Source organism: Paroedura picta, chromosome 7 (genome assembly GCF_049243985.1).
Source record: "Paroedura picta isolate Pp20150507F chromosome 7, Ppicta_v3.0, whole genome shotgun sequence".
Classification (NCBI taxonomy): domain Eukaryota; kingdom Metazoa; phylum Chordata; class Lepidosauria; order Squamata; family Gekkonidae; genus Paroedura; species Paroedura picta.
In genome coordinates this window covers 122,373,604-122,397,868 of record NC_135375.1, presented here as the reverse complement: position 1 = coordinate 122,397,868, position 24,265 = coordinate 122,373,604, and the positions used below count along the sequence as shown (strand labels likewise).

General features: G+C 47.7%; 1 protein-coding gene across 2 annotated transcripts in view; it reads right to left on the bottom strand.

Moving 5' to 3' along the window:
• The window catches only part of LOC143841644 (alpha-2-macroglobulin-like), a 75,632-nt gene that overhangs the window by 28,923 nt on the left and 22,444 nt on the right, over positions 1–24,265 (bottom strand). For both annotated transcript variants that reach the window (XM_077346261.1, XM_077346262.1), the window contains exons 14-21: positions 22,995–23,137; positions 16,378–16,527; positions 14,370–14,543; positions 11,576–11,678; positions 7,663–7,804; positions 4,157–4,385; positions 2,355–2,481; positions 178–299 (exon numbers count right to left, since the gene is read on the bottom strand). In XM_077346261.1, coding sequence (XP_077202376.1) covers positions 178–299; positions 2,355–2,481; positions 4,157–4,385; positions 7,663–7,804; positions 11,576–11,678; positions 14,370–14,543; positions 16,378–16,527; positions 22,995–23,137 — 1,190 coding nt within the window. The remainder of the gene's footprint in view (positions 1–177; positions 300–2,354; positions 2,482–4,156; positions 4,386–7,662; positions 7,805–11,575; positions 11,679–14,369; positions 14,544–16,377; positions 16,528–22,994; positions 23,138–24,265) is intronic.

Sequence of the window (24,265 nt, the reverse complement as noted above, 5' to 3'; positions counted from 1 at the left end):
CTAGAACTACCGGACCATGGTCACACAGCCCCGAAAACCCACAACAACCAGAATCGTTTATTTTTCGGTCTCTCGCAGCCTTTTGTGATTCGGGGAGAACTGGTCTATCTGCAGAAATATTTACATTGATGTGCCTGTCATCACTGACCGTCCCCGAGAATGAAGCAGCTTGCAAACCTCAACTAAGAGGGACTTGATCACGGTGTCTGTTTGTCCTTCGCCCAGCGTCTTCACGATTTCATTCCCACACAGCTGGTCGGAGTTTTTGGACTCGGCAGTCACTGTGATGTTCACCTCACCTAGAATGAAACGACCTCCTCAGTTACCAGCCTTTCTTCTCCTTGTATTTCTTCCCCAGCCGGTTGGAGAATGTCATAATTCAAAGGTAGTTGAAAGGACCCATGTAGGCAACACAATGTTCACTCTGCGACTTATCAAAAAGGCCAGGAGAAGTCTCTTCTGTTGCTTTCTTTAAGCTTCTAGCGTGGGCCAACACATCACAATAGAAAGGGCAACCTGAAGAGAAGACAAGCCTGTTTCGAGTAGGTCTTCCTCAGTACAATATTAAGGGCAACCGGCTTGTTTGCTCCTGACGTTGCCCTTTCTATTGAAATGTTTTGGCATACACTAGAAAATTAAAGAAAGCAACAGAAGAGACTTGTCCTGACCTTTCTGATAAGATATACAAGTCACCGAGTTCACATTGTATTGTCTACATGAGTCATTTCTAGAATCATAGAGTTGGAAGGGACCTCCAGGGTCATCTAGTCCAACCCCCTGAAGAATGCAGGAAATTCACAACTACCTGCCCACCCACAGTGACCCCAGTTCAATGCCCAGATGATGCCCCTCCAACCCAAAATCCATGGCCAGTCTGCCTGGGGGAAATTCACTTCCTGATCTCAAAGTGGCAATCAGAATTTTTCTGGGCATGCAAGAAAGGGTCATAAGAGCCTAGCACTGACACAGTCCCCTCTGCCCGCCCACTCACAAGCTGCCTAAGTTCATAAAATCAGCATTTCTGTCAGATGACTATCTAGCCTCTGCTTCAACACTTCCAAGGAAGGAGAACCCACCACCTCCCAAGGAAGCCTGTTCCACTGAGACCACTCTGTCAGGAATTTCTTCCGGATGTTTGGCCAAGAAGTCTTTTGAATTAATTTAAACCCATTGGTTGTGGTCCAACCCTCTGGGGCAACAGAAAACAACTCTGCCCCATCCTCTATGCAACAGCCCTCCAAGTACTTGAAGGTGGTTATCTCCTCTCAGTCGTCTCCCCTCTAGGCTAAACAGACCAAGCTCCCCCAACCTTTCCTCATACGTCTTGGTCTCCAAACCCGTCACCTTTCCTTGTTGCCCTCCTTTGGACACGCTCCAGTTTGTCTACATCTTTCTGCAGTTGTGGTGCCCAAAACTGAACACAGAACTCTAAGCGAGGTCTAGCCTAAGCAGAGAGCTGGCTCAGTGAGTAGGAGCAAACCAAATACTCTGGTGTGAAAATGGATCAGTTCCTTTGCCAGGATGGACTTACTTTGTAAAAGTTTAATTTTTAAAAAATCCAATAGATGTTTTACATATTGCAGCTCTAGGCATATCTTGTGAAGCAGGTATCAAATGCCACTGAAATTTAACAAGCAAGTCTAAAAGGAGAGGATTTTACACAGTGTCAGGTCAATCACAATGAAAAATACTGTGTGATGGAAAACAAACAAGTAAAGATATTCTAATCCAAAAAGATAGTCTTTGTTTCTTATCTATTGCTTGCAGAGTCCTAGAATAAATACAGGTAAGGACACACTTCAGTTCTGAGAACCTTCATCAGTTTGGTAAATCTGACTGAATTATAATTGCTTTGATATACATGGTGGTGAATTCTACATAATTTTTCAGATTCCTTTGTGTTTTTAAAAAGTTATGCATATGTCTCTTTGTAAAATATACTATTTATTATATGTTCATTCTAGAATGAATTGATTTGCCAAACTGATGGAGGGTTTCCAAAGCAAAATGTTTACCTTCCTATATATATTCTAAGACTCTTCAAGCAATATATGAAAAACCAAGAAATTAAGTTCTTTGCATTAGAATATCTTTCGTTTTCGCTTTTCATGACATGGCTATTTTTCATTGCGATTGTCCACTGGGGGATTATTTGTAATTCCAAAAGATTTCCTGTCCCCACCTAAAAGAGGGTGGCCTCAACACACACAACCATAGAAATAAAGTTATTCTCTGTGTCCTCTAGGTCTGCCCTTGATCAGGTAGCAGTCAGACCCCTTCCCTCTTGATTTAGGATGACTCCCCACCCCCACTCCACCCCTGACTCCAGGGCTGATTTCAGCGCAGCTGCTCACCCAAAGTTTTTGGAGTAAAGGTCCACGACACAGTCCGCCTTTCGCTCGTACACAGGCAGTAAGACTCTTCCTCGCTTCCCAGCAAGGAAGCTGTAAAGTCCGGAGAGGGAGCCAAGGAGATGCCCACCTGCCCATCACCAACAACAACAAAAAGTTACGGAGGAGGAAGCCAAGGTTTGTCCATCTATCCATCGTAAAAAGAAGTGGCATGTGGCTACTCTCTGCTGTCCCAAGGAGGGACTCTGAAAAAGGTGTTTAACGTTGATCCAGTTCAATAATTATGTTCTGACTTGGATCGCCAACACTCTCTTGGAAAATTCTGGGAGATTTGGGCAGAGTTTGGGGAAGGGAAGGAACTCAGTGGGAATGTAATGATGTAATGGCACTCTAGGGTGTAAACTGCACAGAGCTTTTATTCCAATCGATTCAGTCCCTGCCGTCTACACAGAATGCGATTTCCGTTTGGATTTGGAGCGATTTAAATTTTCTTTCTGCAGCAAGAAGGATTGATCCGGGGTGACCCTACCTCTATTGTGCAATATCTTAGAGTGCATTTAATCCTCAATATTTTTCAAATTCGGATTGGGAAAGCAAGCTCCGTGGTAGAGAACCTCTGATAAGCCACACCTGGTCATGTGACAAGCTTGCCTTAAAGGAGAAGCCCCTAATTTCTCTCAACTTCTGTCGTTCCTGGATTTTTTCTCCCTTCTCTGCCTTTTTTGATCCCCCCCTCCAAGAAAAGAAAGAGGCTCCCTGCTTGGCTCCTCTCCCCTCCTTTCAAGAAAAGAAAGAAAGAGGCTTGGCTCCCTCCCCTTCTGAACTACCCTAACCACGTGCAGAACACTTTCCTGTTTCAATGGGGGGGGGGGAAGGAAGACACGAGTTCAAAGCGATTTGAATTCAACAGGATTGACAATGGAATAAACAAAGTAAGTGCAGACTCTGCCTAGGACTTTCTTTTCTCTGATATACCATAGAGTTGACCTTCTATAGCTGCCAGTTCCTCCAATTGCTATAATTTGGAAAGGAGTTATAAGAAGAATGCCAGGTCCCACCTGGAGGCTGGCAGCCCTGAGATGCTGATCTCTCCAACTTATAGAAAATCATGCCCACTTTCCGGTTTCTTATTTAGCATTTTGCTTCTTGCTTCTGAGAGTTCCTTTTGCAAGCTGTGGAGTGACTCAAGAAACTCTTTACAGAAGGAGAAGAGTCAGTTTTTCTATTCTGATTTTCCCTACCTGAAGGAGTCTTCAAGCAGCTTGCAAGAGGCTGTTATTGTATTTTTATTTTGCGTTTGTCTTAAAAGAAAAACAAGACTTTTTATTAATGGTTTCAAGCCTCCAGGTGGGGCCTGGAGATTGGCCGGCATTCCAAATGATCTCCAGACTTTATTCCTCTTCCCCTGGAGAAAAAGGGTGGTTTGAAGGGTGGACTTGATGGCATTATACCCTGCTGAGGTCACCCCAAAATCACAAGGGATTTTTACATCCAAAGCTGGTGAAAGGAAGAAGACCTGCTTTTTAATAAACCCTGCTTTTTACAACCCAAAGAAGTCTTCAAAGTGGCTTCCAATCACCTTTCCCTTCGTTTCCCCATAACCTCTGCTCCTTCTTTAAACTCTGGCAACAGATAGAAGGTTCCAGGGGCGCTAGCAAACCGGAAGAGGCCACCTCGGGGCTGGAGAACCCGAGGGCATTGGCACAAGAGTCCAAAGGTCCGACAGGTGAGAGATGCAAGCCCGGACAGAGAGGCAAAGGGAGTTCAGGCTCTGGGACGCAGGCCAAGCAGTAAACATGACTCACTCGGATGCAGTGCTGAAGATAGGTGAAGACAGTAGCCTTCAGTTCAAAGGCTTCCCCTCGCACCACGGAGTAAGGCAAGGTGAGGTCCACAAAGAAGGGCTGGAAGGCGTTGAAGGTGATGGGGTCGGAGAGGCCGAAGCCGTCCTCCGCTGACGTACAGAAGGCGCCCGCTTGCCATTCAGTGATGGTGTCCGGGACGGTCACTGGCACATCGGCCTGCCCGTCAGAGCTGGTTGAGGAGGTAGAAGAGGGTAGGGAGGAATTTGTGTCTTTTAAATTTTTACTTCTTACATTTCTATTCTGCCCTTCCCCGGAGGTTCAGGGCAGAGTGCAACACTGGAAAAAATATACATTTAAAACTGATTTCACAGGGCTGCATTCTTAGTGAAAAATAACCCCCAGGGTGTAAATTGGGTTAGGCAAGGTTAGATGGGGAGGCCAGCACATTTTTTAAAATGTAATTTTGGGCCTTGACCATAGGCCTGGTGGTACATTTCAGTTTTACAGGCCTTCTGGAACTGTTTAAGGTCCCACAGGGACTTGAACTCATTAGAGTTGAGGCCAGGGGTGACCAAATTGTGGCTCTCCAGAGGTCCATGGAATTATCGTGGTTGTCAGACCCCCCCTCCTCCTTCTTCTCTCTTTTCCCCCCAACCTGCTGGTCCACCTGCCTGCTGCTCAGCCATTCCACCCCACAATCCCCTAGGATTCCTGCCCTCCCTCTGCCCTCCCTCTGCCACCCTCCCTTCTGAAGCGCCGGGCTGCCTCCACACTGCCTGTTCTGACTCCATGCCACACATGCTACTGCCGGGCCCTCTGCCATGAGCATCTCCCACCACGCTGAGGCCAGGTTTGCATGAGAAAGCCTCACCTCACCTCCCCGCCTGGCCTGGCTCTGGCAGCAGGGCAGCCAGCATTGCCCCTTTAAGGAGGAGGGAGGGAGGGAGGGAGGTTGCCTGCTTGCCTGCCAGCCCACCAGGCAGGAGATGGGTGGCTGTTTTGTGCTCTCCCTTCACTTCCTGGGCCTGAACTGCCACCTCCTGGGGGAGAACCGCTGAGCTGCTCTGTTGGAAGGGGAGCACCTGCATCGGGCTGGCTCGTGGCCATGCTTCCCAGAAGGCACCACTCCTAGTGACCACCCGCAGCAGCTGCAGTGGGAAAAGCACCATCACCAGAGCTCAAGGCTGGCCTAGTGCGTGCACGGGCGGGCGCAAGGGCAGGACAAACCTGCTGAGTCTATTGTGCCTTTCCCCCTCCATATGTTCTTTGCCCTGGTTGCTCACTAGTTGCTCACCAGTGGCTGATGCATTTAATGGGGGTAAAACCACTTTTCCCTAAATTGTGATTTAAAAATGGTGAAATTGTGAGCCGGCTGCTGGCCAGCCTCTGGATGTAGGTGATGTCATGTGGAGGGGCTGGAATATGCGGTCTATATTCAGAGGCTGAACAGCTTACATTTTTCACATGCGGAAATGATCTAAGTTTGAGCTTTAAGACCAACACAATTTAATTCTGGGTATAAGGAAGAACTGAGTGATTTAGCACGTATAGTGAGATAAGCACTCAATATCTCTGTTAAGCCCTGGGGGTACCATTGTCCCAAGTGTCTCCCATTACAATCTGTTTCTGAAATTCCTTTCGCAGCAAAACAGCTACTTTGAGATCATCCACTGAGTGCCTTGGGAGGCTGAAATGTTGTCCTACAGGTTTCTCAGTCTTGTGACTCTTGAGGTCAGATTTGTGTCCATTTATTTTTTGGTGGTGGGTTTGACCTGTATGCCCTGTGTAGAGAACTGGCATGTACAGTGTTAGAAGATGAGCAAGTGAATGAGTCTGAGGGGTTCTCAGGAGCAGTGCATGCGCTGCCTGGGTGGAGGTGGCAGCAAAATTGGAATCTGGGTTTCTTGCAGGTTCTGGTACTGGTGTGTGTGTGTTTGCATGTGGGGTGATGCCCAAATGAGTCACTAAATCAGGATCCCCCCGTGTTGAGGTCCACGGATGCCAGTGAGCAACTTTCAGAAAGTGGGCAGTTTGGGGGAACCCTTTTCAGTGTTTGATGTCCACGGTATAATGCAGACAGTGGCCTTACAGATATGACTTTACCCAGGCCGGTGCCTAGGACTTTTTAAAGAGGTGAAGGTTTCAGTGCATCTCAGAACCTTTGAAAAATGTTTTCCAGCATAAGTGTACATTTTCAAAAACGATCTTAATTTTAAATGGCATACTGCGAAACACAGCATCTGCCTGCCATTTCAGATGCCTGTTTTCAGAGTATAAAAGCATAATAAAATACAATCATATCCACAGCCACCACAGTTTAGCTGGTGATTTATTATTATTATATGCTGGCAAAGTATCCTCTATACAGGGGAAATCTCATATAAGGGAGGGAAACATGGAGATAAAGTAATACCTAGGGATATTCCGCACCTGAGAAATATTGTGAAATGCTTACTTTCTGCAGATGCTATATTTTTGCCGTTTTGCATGATGTCACCAATATCCAGTGTCCAAGCAGCAAACTGGTAGCTACATCCTCCATTTTAAAGTGCTACCTGGGGAATCACATAAAGTGGATTCCCCAAACTATGTAGTGCTAGCTAAGGGAGAGGAACCAGCAAGCCACATGCTAAGGAAATGTGTAGAGCCGAAGATTCCTCCTCCAGTGCCCACCCTCGCAGACATGCGGAGTGCTAAGAAGTGCGAGAAGGTGGCAGATGAAAGCCAGAAGGTGAGTAATGGCCATAGGCATGTTATTTGTTAGTGTTATGCCTTGTGCTGGCATAACACTATTTTTTTCAGTGTGCGGAACTGCCCCTAATGTTAGCAAGAAATATACAAGGATGAAATAGAAGAATTGGTTTTTATATCCCACTTTTCTCTACCTGAAGGAGTCTTAAAGTAGCTTACAATCACCTTCCCTTCTTCTCCCCAGAACAGACACCCTGTGAGGTAGGTGGGGCTGAGAGAGCTCTGACAGAAGTGTTCTGTGAGAACAGCTCTAACAGGACTGTGACTGGGCCAAGGTCACCCAGCTACTTGCATGTGGAGGAGGAGTGGGGAACCAAACCTGGCTTGCCAGCCAGTCAAACCCGCCACTCTTAACCACTACGCCGTACACAGCACAAAACATTCTGTTAAGACATATACATGGATAAATTCAGTTCTCTTAACTACAAAGCAATGTTTTTTACATATTATATATATTATGTATATTGTATTATCCTAATGAGTATTATGGTGCTCTTTATAAAGTTTTGTGCCCTCTTTTTAGAGCTGTCGAAAGTTTTGAGAAGTCATGTGGCTGGGTTTAAATAAATAAATCCGAGGAAAGCTTGCAATTAAAACAAAAAATGCAAAAAGAAATAAATACACCTGCAACACGCCCCCCCCCCCCCGAGACCAACTAACCAACCAACCAGGCACGTGAATTGCAGTAAGGTTACCCCAAGCCTCGCCGTGTCCATCTGCAAAACCACCCTCTAAGTATCAAAGCCATTGCTTACTCGATGGATGTATCCAGCCACAGCCAGGTCTCGGGGAAAAAGCTTCTGATGGGCATGATCACTTCAACCATTTCAAAAACGGGCGGGGGTGACGCTATCATTTCCGCAGCTGGCAATGCGTACGGAACAGACATGGCGAGTGCTAGAAGCAGGGAAGACAGGGTTTTTTTTCAAATTTCAAAGAAACCTTTAATGGCATATAAAAACATCGTCAAAATAGGGGTAAATCATAATTAATTGATAATAATTCCAGGCGTAGTCAACCTGTGGTCCTCCAGATGTTCATGGACTACAATTCCCATGAGCCCCTGCCAGCAAATGCTGGAGGACCACAGGTTGACTAGCCTTGGTCTAAATGAAACAAATAAGAGAAATAAAATAAGCAGCGACCAACAATATATTCGTCCAGATTGCCCAGCAATCAGTAATTTCCACCAACTGTAGATGCCCCTGGTCTAGAACTGATTCTTACCTAGCCGAGTGTCCTTTTGTATCACAGTAGCCAAGAATTCGGCCACCAGTTCCGTTATTTCTGGGGGCCTGTCAGCTAACAAATGTCTAATGATTCTGTCCACAGGGCCAGAAAGGTCCTCCGTGATCGGAACAACAAGTCGTTGTCTAATCATAGAATGCGATGGGCAATAGAGTAAAATATGTGGCACTGAGTCCGGCTCTAATTGGCCAAATTTACAAAATCTGTTCCCATTTGGTACGTTGCTATGTCTGCCTGCTAGAACAGCTGAGGGGAAGATGTTTATGTGCAAGCATAAAAGCACGACGATGGAGCGGGTTAATAAGAAGACGGTTTACAACGGTTTACTGCCAGCCTGGAGAGCTACAGTTACAGCTGGGATCTCCAGGCAACAGCCATCAGTTCACTTGGAGGTATTCTGCATGGAGCCAAATAAAACAGTTTAAAAAACAACCAGTTTAGCCTGCTTTATTATACTACAATCGTTGTTCTGCATTGAATATAGTCTCTTGAAAAACTATGTTGCAATGCTCTCTGCATGGAGCAATTCATAGTCCTGCCCCCTGTAGTTTTGCCAACGCCGCTTTGTTCTCTAATGCAGTCACTAATCTGCATAACTAAAGATCTTCTCTGCATGGCTAATAGGTCGTCTCAGGCAGGCAGGAGAGAAATGGATCGGTGAAAAGCATCTTTCAGAAACAATGTTTAAAAGATGCATAAAGCACCGAAGAGGCAGTTCACCATGCAGAGCAAAATCAGTTTTGCAGAGTAAATTAACTCTTCTGTGCAGAGATCAGAAAAACAACGGTGTATTTAGTGAGTTTTCATCAGCTTATCCATCATGCAGAAGAGGCCCTGGAGGGAATGACCACTGTGGAAGGGGGACACTATAGGTATTAGACTCCATTGAAGGCCCTTCCCTCTGCAAACCCCACCTTTCTTGGGTTCTACCCCCTAAATCTCCAGGCAGTTGGCAACCCAATGTTGCTTACAACAAGAATATACTGTGCGATATTGTCTATGTCCATGACTCAATCTACTCTGTCGATCAAGTCTAGATCACTCGGAGCCATTTGGACCCAGCAGACTTTGTGGTGATATTAAACACACCACAATTGAATGTGCCATTACTTGCTAAGGAGCCACAAGAAAGTTATCATACCCTATTGGAGGGCGTGGGTTTCTTTGAGGTTCCTGTTGAATCAAAGAACAAGGAGGGGAGAAATGATACCTAGAACACCCCCCCCCCAAAAAAAAAAACAACCCTAACCAGAAATCGTTAGGACCTTCAGGGTCCTATGCAAATTTAGGTCTTAGGCTTAGATTTTAAAATGTTACTTATTTATTATTTTGACTTATTACCTGCTACTCTCATAACTGGATTGTGGCGGGTTACAACAGTCGGTCCAAAAACCCATTGAAACCCCATTAAAACCCATTTGGACAATCATCAATACACACTCCTAAAAACTACAGAGTCCTAAAATTGTGAACATTTATTATGTGCAAGTTTAAGTTCTCATGATTTATTTTGCTGGCTGCTTGATATATTTTATATTTTATCATTGTTCCGTGTGTCCAAATTAGACCTCTGAGGAAGACCCAGCGAGGGTTGAAACGGGTCCAGCCTAAGACCTAAATTTGTACTGTGCACATGGTAACTTTTCAAAAGTGTGTGTGTTTAACCTTAAAGGTTGCTTTTTTAAAAAGTTGTGTGTAATAAATGTCCACATACTTTTGCCATCTCTTGCACAGGCATTCAACCTTTTAGGTCCTATTTCCAGTTTTTTTGTCGACTAAACCAAAGACAGCGTTGTGAGTTGACACAAGATCCAGTCCAGGCCAAAAGGTCTTCTTTTCTGATTCCTTTGAGAATTCTACAATTGCCGTACAAGCAATCCATTTCCCGTGTGAACGCTACAATTTCTTTCTAAAACTTTCTGAGATTTCTACAATTCCTTCCCATCTCCAATATACGAGATGTCCGCCGTCTGGCAGGGTGTCATGGGAATTGTAGTCCATGGACATCTGGAGGACCACAGGTTGACTACCCCTGCCCTACAGCACCTCCGGGTCATGGTGGAAGGGATGTGGGCACATCGCTGAACCATCGGCTGAAACATCCTGCTCCCGGGAAGTCCACTCCCTGGCAACCCTATGTTTTACAGAGCCCCTGACCTAGTGGAGGAGGAGGAGGAGCAGAAGTTGAGCGGCTGCTTGGCAGATCTTTAGCTTAGCCTGGCCAGGGGCCCGTGGATTGTTTTTAACAATACAACGAAGATGGAGCTGAGGTAAAGAACCAAGGCATGGTGGCCGGTCGCCTCCCCATCGGTGCCATGTCATCAGGCAGGAGACCCAAACGGCCCACCTTGTCTCTGGGATTCTTCCATGTAGCCAACTCTCTCTAGGGTTGTGCACCACGTCGTTCAAATCGGTCGCTCCGGGACGCAACAGCCAGCGCCTCACCGCAGGGAGCAGGGAGGGTGTGCGGCTATGCACCCTTACCCCCCCCCCCCCCGTGGTGAGGGCTGGCTGCAGCATCCCAGAGCAGCCGATTTGGACAACGTGGCACACAACCCTAACTCTCTGCCTTCACCCCCCCACCCTCTCCACTTCCTGGGTTCTCGGATCTCTGCCTGTATTGTTTTTGTTAGTAGAGGCCTGTGTGGGGGCTGTGACGGCAAACCGCCTTGGGGAAGGGTCTGCACCCACATGTTAGACAGCCAGTTTGGTGTAGTGGTTGGGAGTGCGGACTTCTAATCTGGCATGCCGGGTTCGATTCTGCGCTCCCCCACATGCAGACAGCTGGGTGACCTTGGGCTCGCCACGGCACTGATAAAGCTGTTCTGACCGAGCAGTGATGTCAGGGCTCTCTCAGCCTCACCCACCCCACAGGGTGTCTGTTGTGGGGAGAGGAATGGGAAGGCGATTGTAAGCCACTTTGAGCCTCCTTCGGGTAGGGAAGAGCGGCATATAAGAACCAACTCTTCTTTTTCAGTAATCTCAGGGCTCTCCCATCCTCCCCTCCCTCACAGGGAGGGGAATGGGAAGGCAACTGTAAGCCGCTCTGAGCCTCCTTCGGGTAGGGAAAAGTGGTATATAAGAACCAACTCTTCTTCTTCTTCTTCTTCTTCTTCTTTGTCATTTTAGCTTTGTAGATAAAAGCTGCGCTGCCTGGGGAAGGCATTTTGGCACCCAAGGGTTGCATTGTGGGGGGTGCCGGGGGAAGGGAGCCTATATCAACCCCGCCTTTCTGTTGAGCGTTGTCCTTAGCAATGACCCCCTGTTGTGACTGAATGGGCTCTCTACGGACTTAATAAAACTCCTTGTGGACTTTTCCGGAAGAAAACTGCCTCAGGGTGTTTTGATGCCCTCATGGAAGTGCAGGGCGCGGTCGTGACCCGAGGCTGCTCTGTTTCCCATTGTGCTTTCCGGTCTTACCAACTGGCGCTTGGCCGACTCCAGATCTAAGATGAACGTGTTCAGCAAGGCATAACTTCAGCCTGTGGATCTTGTAGTTAGTGAAAACTTTAAGGCCCGCATCCTGTAAAAGAAGGCCGTGAGACACATGAAAGGTTCCTGGGCCAGTCAAATTGCGGCATGAGGGGAAACTGGGCAGCTGGTTGTCGTGTGGGTCAGAGCCAGGCATTTCTTCACCCAGGGAAGAGTTCAGGATCTGTGTCCCTCCCCTGCCACCCCTGATGCTGAGGGCGCAACATCAACATGTGTCCGCTGCGCAAGGGTGCCTCCCTTGAAGACGGAATGGGCTGCAGCATCACTGCCTCTTAGAGCTCCGGGCCCTGCAGGATTTGTCAGCTTTCCGCAGGGCCCGTAAGGCGAGCTCTTCCGCCAGGATTACGGTGGAGGCCAGTGTAGGAGGAAGATCTGCCCCCCCCCCCACATCAGGAAATATCCTGTAGAGATTCTGCCACCCTCGGCCATTATAGGATTATTTTTTCCGCCATATTGGAGGGTTTTATGTACTATTTTGTGTGGTTTTAATGGAACTTTTTATTGGGGTTATTGTTATGGGACTTTTTGTATTGTAACCCGCCACGAGCCAGTATGCCGAGAGGGGCAGGTAAGAAATATTATTATTATTATTGTTGTTGTTGTTATTGTTGTTGTTGTTGTTAATAATAATAAATTGGCCCTTAGCCCAGCAAGCAGAAGCAGGGTTGCCAGTAGGGTTGTGTGCATCGGTGTCCGAATCGGCCGCTCCGTGGCCCCGTAGGCAGTGCCTCCCTGTGGGGGGGGGAAGGGTGGGTGCACAGCCGCGCACCCTCCCTCCCTCCCTCCCTGCAGCAGCCCGGAGCGGCCGATTCGGAGCAGCCCGGAGTGGCAGCTCTGGGTTGGGAAGTCCCTGCAGGGCAGAGACTTTGAGGGCAGAGCCATGAGGGGGGAGGATGTAGGGTGGGAGGGACCTTCTTGTTGTATAATGTTTCTGACTCCTGTATGTCTGTTGTAATTTGCACTGACGAAGATTTATAAATGGAAATTGTTATGTCTGTGGGCATTCAGCTCCTGATGCAAATGAGGGCTTCTGCCAGCCAAGGAACTAACCAATCAAAGGAACCTATTAAGGTCCAATCAGATCACTCTGCTTACGGCCAATTGGATTGCTCTGCTTGAAGCCAATTAGATCGCTCTGCTTAGAGCCAATCGGATCTGCTTGGATCCAATCGGATCACTCTGCTTAGGGCCAATTGGATTGCTCTGCTTGGAGCCAATCGGATTGCTCTGCTTGGGGCCAATCGGATTGCTCTGCTTAGGGCCATTCGGATTGGTCTATTTAGAGCCAATCAGAGGCAGTAGCTGGCTGCCTGAAAGGTATAAAAGTACATGAGTCTGCCTGTTTTTCCCTATTTAGTAGTTGTAGTTTGCTAGAGTTGCTAAATAAAAAGAGCCGTTCTGAAGAACCGGAGTGTGTGATCACTGAACCTACAGACTTAATAGAAACAGCCTTGTTCATGCCGCTGTGAAACACACCGAAGAACGCTGTAAGCTGTTTGCACATTGATGCCGCTATGAAATACACAGACGATTAAAGAATATCTGCATAAAAGACCATTACTTTGAAGTCATCTCTCTGCTGAACTCAACAAGAGTGCGATTTTATGTATCGTTTACTAATAATACAGCCTGAAGTGACAACAGGCTCAGAGACTGGGGCAATGTCTTCCTCGGGGAGGCTGGTGGGCAGAAAGGAAGGCAGTCGCTCCATCACCTCCTCACCTGCCCTGACGTCAGAGACCGGCATTGGCCAGTCCTCCAGCTACTGTCTGACTAGCACTTGTTGGGCAGCTGCCCTTTCTGGCATGATCCTGTCCCAGCTCCGGAGGAGAGGAGAGGAGAGGCGAGGCAAGGAGCACCGCAGAGGCTCCGGAGTTGAGGCGCCTTCCTCGCAGCCAGCTAGCCAGCCAAGCAGGCATGCAGGCAGGGAATTGGAGTCAGCGGTGCTGGGCAGGGCTCCCGACCACCTAAGGCAGCTCAAAGAGGACACCGATTGGAGAGTGTGCAAGGATGGCGGGCGGATGGGTGAGTGAGCGTTCTCTCGTGGCATGGCGGCTCCGTACCAGGCTCTCTTGCCTGCCTGGCGACAGGTGCCACACAGGCCCTGGAGCCAAGGTGCCCTCCTTGTTGCCAGTTAGCCAACCAGGTGTGCATGTGGTGGGCCAGGCCAGGCTCCCAGCTGCTTAGAGCAGTGCTGCCTTTTTCCTATTGGTGGAAAAGACCCCCCCACACACACACACACTCAGGGCCAATCGCCTCCTGTTATGTTGTCAGGGCCGCAAATGGAATTTTAATAGATGTTTAGCCTACAGCGGGGGGCGGGGGGAGAGTTCTGTAATAAAATTCTGTGATACAATATAATCTGACAGTTAGAGCGGTTTCTGAGTGGAACAGGCTTCCTCGGGAGGTGGTGGGTTCCCCATCTTTGGGAATTTTTAAGCAGAGGCTGGAGAGCCATCTGATGGAGAGGCTGATTCTGTGAAGGCTCAAGGGGATGGCAGGTGACAGTTGGTGAGCGACCGGGTTGTGGGTGTCCTGCATAGTGCACGGGGTTGGACTAGATGACCCAGGAGGTCCCTTCCAACTCTATGGTTCTATGATTAGGGAAGTGGCAACCGCATAACCATCATGGGCACAGGGATTCTACTGTAACTATTTTCCCTCTCTGTTCCCCTTGGCTGAGTAAAATGGCAGGCCTCCCAGCGCCTTATTTGGTACTCACCCTCATGATCTCATAGGAGTCCCCGGTGCTGCTGGTCTGAGCCACAGGCGTGTATTGGACACCATCCACGATAATATTTTTGACAGGCATACACAGGTTGGGGTCTTGGTCCTGCACATAGTGATGCTGGTAGCTGTAGCCTTTGAGATCCTTCACAGGAAGCAAATTATACACCTGAAAGCAAAGGAGAATCAGTAACGACGGACGTTAAGTATTCCTGTGCTGGGAGGCGCCATGCCCATCGAGTCCTCTCTAGAGACTGAATCGGGCTCTGGGCTGGAACAACGGCTGCCCACCCAGACGGAAACATTCTTGCCTCTTTCTAGCCAGTTCCAAAACTAAACCAGAGGTCGGCAGCACATGGCCAAGACATCCTGGGCCGTGTCTCTGAGCAGCCACCACCTCACCAATCCCTTGGAATCCTGGAATCGCCACGCTAGATCCCTCTGTGGATGCCTGGCATGGATTGCAGAACCCTCCCCAATGGTTGCATTTCCTCCAAATGGATTCTTCTCCTGCCAAAACTGTTCAGGGTGGAAACGCGAAGCAGGAACCCCCTGGGACAGAAGTCAGTTGCCGAGTCCCTGCATTTCACTTCCTCAATGCCAATGCCAGTTCAAAATACTCAAGGTCCGCGTAGGGAAGGGGTGGCCAAGCAGTGGCTCTCCAGACATCCATGGACTACACGTCCTGGCGGGGGCTCATGGGAATTGTAGTCTGTGGACCTGGAGAGCCGCAGTTTGGCCATCCCTGCCTAGATACTGGGGCATTGTAAACGTACTCAACTAAATTGTTTTAAGTTGTTTTCTTTTTTTGGAAGGGGGTTTAAATTGAGGGTAACACTAGTCAATGTTTTCAGCTGAGCGAAGTTGTCTGTTGCTTCCAGAGATCCAACTATCCGTGGGAAGGGGCCCCGCTGTGGCTTGTGCAGCACAAATGACAGCACCAGTTGAGTTCTGCTAAGGCCCCACGAATCTGCTGCAGCCCCCGTGGCTCCTTGAACCGGGCCCGTTCTGGAGAAAATATCCAATTTGGAGACATTTTCAGAATGATGTGGGAGTTAGGAAAGCATTGGGGCTGATGGGGTGGTCAAACTGTGGCTCTCCTGGTGTCCATGGACTACAATTCCCATGAGCCCCTGCCGGCAGGGAATTGTAGTCCATGGACATCTGGAGAGCCAGTTTGGCCACCCCATATTTGTACCTCTCGCTCACACACACACACACACACACACACACACATACACACACACGCATATACACACAGCAGGTTTTAGGTTAAACTGATCTGTGGGATATCTGATTTCCCCTCTGCAGAAGAGAGATGATGGATTTGTGTACAACAGGTCCTGATGACTGCCGGACAAAATAGCATGCTCATCTCACTCCCCCCCCCCCAGCAGTTTTTCAGCTATTTTACAGGTTTATGTACTGAGGCGGGGGGGGGGAAGGGGGGCGACAGCAATGAATGCATATTCTTCAGCATTGCCTCACCTATCTGTACTTATCATGGGGGAGACCACAATTCCTCTCTCTGGCAGGAGAACTAATAACGCTGGAGCTATCTAAGCGGCAGAGGGGAAATCATTCTGGGAAATGGGTCTGTTTGTGTCAGGGATTCACCACCAGAGTTCTGGGAAACCCTGGGGATATGCGAGAGCTCACCAGGGGTTGCGTGGCCTTTCCTGTATGTTTGGATGGCCCCTGGCATCCCTAGACGTCCCAGGAGACCCCTTCCCCTCTCGCTCTACTGGCCTCGTCTCTTTCATTTACTGGAAACAGCAAATGATCGATTCATTAATTCATTGGCTGGCTCCCGCATCTTACTCCTCTGGAGGGGCACGGCACCTCTTCCAGATTTCCTTGAACCCTGAAAAAAGATTTCAGGGGTTCCTCCATGAAACTGCCCAGAGCTGCAAAGAATGGGCGGTATAAAAGACCCAAACAAACAAACAAACAAACAAATTGTCAAATGTTGAAAAGGGCCCTCAGATGCCACTTGGACTCACCGTCTGAGGTGAAAGTTCAGCTTCAGGCTTCAGAAGGAGGACGCTCTTATCAACGGCACGGATGGCGCAAAGGGAGTCTCTGGAGGCTGCAAGATGGAGGTGTGTGTCGCTCCCGGGTCGGCCTTCATGGCCCGAAAAAGCCAGTTTCACCTGAAAGTGTAAAAGATCTTTTGACATCCAAACCCAGGGCAGCAGAAAAGGGACTGTCTGTCCTGGGATCAGAATTCTGGGTTTGAGCTCTCCCTCTCAGCTGGACCGGGTGGAACGAGCTCCCCAAAGAGATCAAGGCTCTATTGGAATAGTTTTGTCGGTCCTGCAAAATGAAGCCCTTCTGCCAGGCTTCTGGGTAAGACCAGTGAGGACCCAGATCTGACCCAACCACTAGGAAACTGTAACGCCTCCAGCCAAATGTCCCCATCAGTGTTAGACCATTCTCTGTGATTTGTTGTTTGTTATATCGGTTATATCTCCTCGCTCAATTGATTACAAATGTTATAAATGTCACAGGATGTTTTTCTAATTCTATGTTCCATTTACAGTGCCTCAATATGCCGGGTGAGGGGTGGTGTAAAATATTTATTTATTTATTATTGAATTTATACCCCGCCTCTCCTGATTAGTTGGCTTGGCGGAGGCTTAAAGAATAAAAGGGCACAGTAGTCTGAAATACAATAAAACAATAAAATTAATAAGCTCCCCCCTAGATTAACTATAAAACCAAATAGCAGCAACAAGATGGTGAACAAAAACCCCAAAAAGTACCTCCCCATAACTCCCCCCCTGCCCATATCCCACCAATAGTGGTGTGTGATGTTTAACCGGCTGTCAGATGTACTAGCCATGCATCTAAGCTTGGCAGATTGACATATAAAAATAGGATTAATGAATAAATAAATTAATTAATATCAAACTGTAGTCTACAACAGGTTACCAACTGAAAAGCGTCCTCTTAGTTTACTTCAGCTTTTAAGCTTTGTTGGTAATTCAAGTATTGCATTCGTTATCATAATGCAATTGGGTACCCCTACTTAAGACCCAACAAGCCTCTTGTGGCGCAGGGTGGTAAGGCAGCAGACATGCAGTCTGAAAGCTCTGCCCATGAGGCTGGGAGTTCGATCCCAGCAGCCGGCTCAAGGTCGACTCAGCCTTCCATCCTTCTGAGGTCGGTAAAATGAGGACCCAGCTTGCTGCTGGGGGGTAAACGGTCATGACTGGGGAAGGCACTGGCAAACCACCCCATATTGAGTCTGCCATGAAAACGCTAGAGGGCGTCACCCCAAGGGGCAGACATGACTCGGTGCTTGCACAGGGGATACCTTTACCTTTATTTATGACCCAATTTACTGTTTGTTTATTTATTTATATTTATATTTATATACCGCACTCCCCTGAGGCTCAGGGTGGTTCGCATAAATCATAGAAATGATACATAGAACTTAGTTTTCATAACGATTTTCATAAAACATGAATAACATGAACATTAACTGTAACATAGGTACATAGGTACAACTGTACAATGCGAACAGTTCCAGAGCAAAACACATGGGTGGATTTTTCAGGAGGGAAGGAGCAGGGGCCCTGTAGACGTTGCTGCTTGCTTGGCCTCAGCCAAATTTATCAAATGGTAGATGAACCCACAAGAGGTTCAGCCATACTGGACTTAATACTGACCAACAGGCAAGAGTTGGTGGATGAGGTGAAGGAGGTGGGGACCCTAGTGGGAAGTGACCATGTCCTAATAGAATTCCTTTTGAGATGGGGAGCCAAGGAAGCTTGTAGCCAGACGCGGATGTTGGATTTTCGTAGGGCAAACTTTAATAAACTCAGAGACATGATGAGTGTCATACCATGGACGAGAATGCTGGAAGGGATGGGAGCATGTGAAGGGTGGGCGCTACTCAAACAAGAGCTATTGCATGCTCAATCAATGACTATCCCAGAAAGACGAAAACACTGCAGGAGCTTTAAGAAGCCTATTTGGATGAACAGAGAACTTCAAGAGGAACTAAGAAAGAAAAGGAAAATGTTCAGGAAATGGAGAGGACAGAGCTCTAAAGAAGAGTACCTACAGGTTACTAGGCACTGTAGATCAATCATCAGAAAGGCCAAAGCTGAGAGTGAGCTAAGATTGGCCAGGGAAGCCCATTGTAACAAGAAAAGATTTTTCAGTTATGTGAGGAGCAAACGTAAAGTAAAGGGGGCAATAGGCCCACTGTTGGGTGCGGATGGACAAACTCTAACGAAAGATGCAGAGAAAGCAGAAAGGCTTAGTGCCTATTTTACATCAGTTTTTTTCCCACAGGTGTTTAGGCACATCTAGAGATGGCTGTAGCCAAAGGATAGTGTCTGGGTGGCAGGTTAACATGGATAGAGAGGTTGTCGAGAGGCATTTAGCTGCACTGGATGAGTTCAGATCCCCTGGTCCGGATGAAATGCACCCGAGAGTACTCAAAGAACTTTCCAGAGAACTTGCACAGCCCTTGTCCATCATCTTCGGAACCTCTTTAAGGACTGGAGATGTCCCGGAGGACTGGAAAAGAGCAAACGTTATTCCGATCTTCAAAAAAGGGAGGAAGGATGACCCAGGAAACTACAGACCAGTGAGTCTGACCTCTGTTGTGGGGAAGATAATGGAGCAGATATTAAAGGGAGCGATCTGCAAACATCTGGAGGACAATTTGGTGATCCAAGGAAGTCAGCATGGATTTGTCTCCAACAGGTCCGGTCAGACCAACCTAGTTTCCTTTTTTGACCAAGTAACAGGTTTGCTGGATAGTGGAAATTCGGTAGATAAAATTGAAAGGGTACAGAGGAGAGCAATGAGGATGATCTGGGGCCAAGGGACCAAGCCCTATGAAGATAGGTTGAGGGACTTGGGAATGTTCAGCCTGGAGAAAAGGAGGTTGAGAGGGGACATGATAGCCCTCTAAGTATTTGAAAGGTTGTCACTTGGAGGAGGGCAGGATGCTGTTTCTGCTGGCTGCAGAGGAGAGGACACGCAGTAATGGGTTTAAACTTCAAGTACAACGATATAGGCTAGATATCAGGAAAAAGTTTTTCACAGTCAGAGTTGTTCAGCAGTGGAATAGGCTGCCTAAGGAGGTGGTGAGCTCCCCCTCACTGGAAGTCTTCAAGCAAAGGTTGGATACACACTTTTCTTGGATGCTTTAGGATGCTTAGGGCTAATCCTGCGTTGAGCAGGGGGTTGGACTAGATGGCCTGTATGGCCCCTTCCAACTCTATGATTCTATGATTCTATAAATGCCTGGTGGAAGAGCTCCCTTTTGCAAGCCCTGCGGAACTGTTTTAGCTTCGCCAAGGGCCCTAATCTCCTCTGGGAGCTCATTCCACCAGGTGAGGGGCAAGTCAAAGAAGTCTCTGGCCCTGGTTGAGGCCAGGCAGGTTTTTTTAGGGCCAGGAATCATTAGCTGGTTGGTGGCGGTGGAGCGTAAAGTTCTTTTGGGGGCATGGGCAGAAAGGCAGTCCCTCAGGTACACTGGGCCCTGAACGTGTAAAGATAATTAACAGAACCTTTAGCCTGATCTGGAATTCAGCTGGCAACCGTTGCAATTGATGTAGGATGGGCTGGATGTGGGACCTCCACGGTGTCGCTGTGAGGATCCTGGCCGTTGCGTTTTGGACCAGCTGTAATGTCCAGATCAAGGCTAAGGGCAGGCTAACTAATGTCCCTAGATGGTCCCCAGTTTTGCCTGACGAAGTAGAGGAACTAATTCTGAGCCTTAAGTTAGGCAAAGCCCCAGGCCAGGATGCCCTTTCAGCTGAACTTCTAAAAAACAACCCTAAATGGTGGGCTCCTCCCTTGGCCAACTTATTTACCTTAATTGATTTACATGGGATTGTCCCAAGTTCTTGGTTGAATTCAATCATTGTTCCCATGTTTAAAAATGGTGACCATAATGACCCTAATAATTTTAGACCTATTAGTTTATTATCAATTATAGGTAAGATTTATGCAAACCATCTCGAATGGCGCCTAACTGATTGGGCTCGCTCTCAAAGAATTATAGGTCCTGAACAGATTGGTTTCTTGCAGGGTAACTCTACTATAGATCATTGTTTAACTCTCTCATGCCTGGCCGAGAAATATACGTCCCAAAATGGTAAGAGGCTATACACAGCTTTTATAGACCTTAAAAGTGCCTTTGATAAGATAGATAGGGATATGCTCTGGAATAAATTGCGATCAATGGGTATGGAACCGAGACTTGTGTTTCTCATCCAAAAACTTTATGTGTCCACCTCCTGCCAAGTCCGGTACTCTTCAAAGGGAGACTTAACCTCTAAGATCTCAATGACCATTGGAGTTAAGCAAGGCTGTATTCTGGCCCCCTTGTTGTTTAATTTATTCATTAATGATTTAGCGTTAAAACTGGAACCTATTAATGGTCATCCCCCAAAACTTGGTTCCCAGCATATTCCTTTGTTGTTCTATGCCGACAATACTACAATACTCTCATACAAAAGGGTTGGCTTACAACGATACTTATCCACCTTTTACCAATATTGCCAAGATAATAAGTTAGTAATTAACTATGGTAAAACAAAAGTTTTGGTTTTCTCTAAGAGCTGGCATGCAATGACTTGGTCTATTGGAGGCACTTCAATAGAACAAGTCAAAACATTTAAGTATCTAGGTGTTACCTTCCAGTATAACCAGAAATGGAGCTCCCACTGCCAACGAGCTATCAATCTGGCCAAATCCTCATCTTCCTTGATAAAACAGTTCTTTTTCTCTGCGAAAGGTAACCAATTTATCCCTGCAGCAATTAAAATTTTTAATGCCAAAGTAATGTCCCAGCTCTTGTTTGGATGCCCCTTATGGGTTCCTGCCTTTAATAAATCTATTGAGGGTGTTCAATCTGCTTTCTATAGGCAAATTGCAGGGGTTCCCAACTGTGTCTCCTACCATGCCATTTGCGCAGAATTTGGCCAAATTAGGGTAGAGACAAGGGCCTGGATAGCTACTTTTAAATTCTGGGTCAGACTGTTTTTTAGAATAGAAACTGGCAGCCTTTTAACTTGTCTAAAAAGTGACCCTCTTAAATTTCAATGGTTCCAGGCTATTGAACAAAAATTAGTCTCCATTGGCATCGATCTGAACTCCCTACTACCTCTGGAAGAAAAATGTATCTTCCGGATTATTAAACAGAGAATATTAGACCATGAGCAGCAGGAACTCATACCTACCCAGCCTCGAGTCTGCTCACCAGCATTCTTTGGCATCATTATGCAGAGAAATATTATGCCTACATATTTGCATCTCCTTGATGTCCCACCCCTGAAAAGAGCTTTTCTCCTGGCACGAATGAATGCTTTCCCCTCAAAGGTCTTAGAGGGAAGATTCCACCGTATCCCATACCATGCAAGACTCTGTCCGTGTGGTTCTGGTTGCCCTGACTCTGTCTCACACATTTTGTTAGATTGCCCCTTATATGAGCAGTGTCGGGATGACAGCTTTGTTGCTTTGCTGGGAAACAAGCCTTCTGTAAGTAAATCTATGACCTTGCAATTTCTGCTCTCTGACAAAGACCCAGAGATAACCATTTTAGTTGCCAGAGTTTTAACTAAGATGCTTTTATAATATGCTGCCTACCTTGTATTTTATCTTTTATAGTTTATTTAATCATTTTAAGAGCTGTTTGGTTATGTAACCCCATTTTATTATTTTGTTGAAATTTTAAACCCTATTTTTATATGTCTTATACATTTTATGCCAATAAAAGGTTACTGACTGACTGACTGGCTAAGGGCAGGCCTGTATAGAGCGAGTTACAGAAGTCCAGTCTAGAGGTGACCGTCGCATGGATCACTGTGGCTAGGTGTTCTGGGGCCAAGTAAGGTGCTAGTAGTCTGAATGCCAGCTAATGATCCTCCCTCACCCCTAAATCTCCCTTGGAAGGAGTTCCAAAGTGAAGTAAGTACTCATCTGATGTCACAGGTGTGGGCAGAGTTGAAATATTTAAAGGAGCCCAACACCGGCTACTTAAAGAATAAATAGTTTATTGAAAATAGAAACAACTTGGTAAAGAGAGAGAGTCCCAAGAGTCTTACTGCCTGCCTGTGTTCTTCCGCATGGAGGAAGTGTGCTCAAAGAAGCAGGATGTCCCCAGCTGAGCCCATCAGGAGGAGAAGACTTGAAAAAAATACCAGGAATTTCATGGTCTAAACATGCTAAGTACACCTCTCCTCTGATGCTCCCTGCAGGACACCCTTCATAAGCAGCTGAATCAGGCACACGACTGATCCTGTATAGTCCGTGTCTCCCCCCCCAGTAAGGTCCCAGTTCCGGGTTGGGAAAACCCTGGAGCCTTTGGGGGGTCGAGACAGCAGAGGGCAGGGTTTGAGGAGGAAAAGGACTTCAGTGGGGTCCAAGGCCGTAACGTCCACCTTCTCAGTGTCCATTTTCTCCCGGGGAACTGGTTTCTGTTGCCTGGGGACGAACTGTAATTCCGGGGGATCCCCAGGCCCCACCTGGAGGCTGGCCTCCTTAGCAGCCCTCCCAATAGATCCTTCCCTTTAACAAATTTCTTTAGTGACGGAAGCAACAATTTGGAGGACACGCTGGGCCTGTGTGCGTTTGAGCCACTTCCATGTACCTTATTTGAAAAGCAGTTTTCCACGGCAAATTCTGCAGAGTCAGCAACAATTTCCCCACTGGACAGAATGAAATAGACCAGCAAGCGTGCCAAGGGAGCAGTCCGAACGTCCACAGAGAGATCCAGAAGGAACGTTCCTTTGGCTGGAAGATGGAAAAGCAAATCACAGAGTTAGAGGACGCTCCTTCCAGCACAATACTTTTGGCCAGGGGTAGTCAAACTGCGGCCCTCCAGATGTCCATGGACTACAATTCCCAGGAGCCCCCTGCCAGCATTCGCTGGCAGGGGGCTCCTGGGAATTGTAGTCCATGGACATCTGGAGGGCCGTAGTTTGACTACCCCTGGTTTTGGCTGTAGGGCCAGCATCGGCATAACCCAGGCTCTCTCAGCAGAGGTCTCGTGAAACCCTGGGGTAAAAAGGTTGGGAAAGGTTGGCATCACCGGGGGTGATGGAAGTTGCCATGGGCTGATGGTGGTCCATACCACTGCCACCGACCCACCACCCACATGCCTTGCCCGCTGCCCAGCCGTCCCCACCAGCTCACAAGTGCTCCACTATCCACAGGCTCCTAGCTAGGCTTTATTGAGGAAGAGCACGCAGGTGGCCCACGGCAGCAGTGCTCCTGGTGCTCATAGTGGCAGCACCTCCAGCTCCCCGCCCTGGTCCGGGCCATCAGTCAAAGAGCATGCAGGCACAGTGAGTGGGCAGCAGGGGGCTTGCGAGCAGAGCAGGGGTGGGAGAACGTATTGGGGTGGTGGTGGGGTGTGTGGATAGGGAGGTGCATCCAAAGGGGGCCTGGTGGTAAGCAGAGAGAGGATGACTGGGAAGTTTACACCCAGGGGCCTCCAAACCCTGGAATCAGCCCTAGTTGGCTGACCTCCAGCTGGAAAGGCAAGCTTGACTCGTGAGGGGAGGGGCTTTGAAGTAGGGACTGGAAATGAACATTATTCCCCCCTTGAACCAGACAATCCCTTTCCTTCCTCTGTGTGGGTCCAGAAGGTGCTGAGAGCACAAGACATCGGACGCTCCAAGAGGGGTTTCTCCCTGGTTTGAACAAGGAAGTGCTAACTAAGGCCTATTCTGCACACAATAAATAATGCCCTTTCAATGCACTTCAGAAGTAGATTTTGCTGTTCCGCACAGGAAAACCCAGCTGCCAAAGCACATTGGAAGTGCATTATCCTGTGTGTGTGGAATGGGCCTAGGGATGCTGGATGTGGAAGGCCCCTCACAATGCATGGTCAACAGCACAAGGTCATCTCCTAAGCAT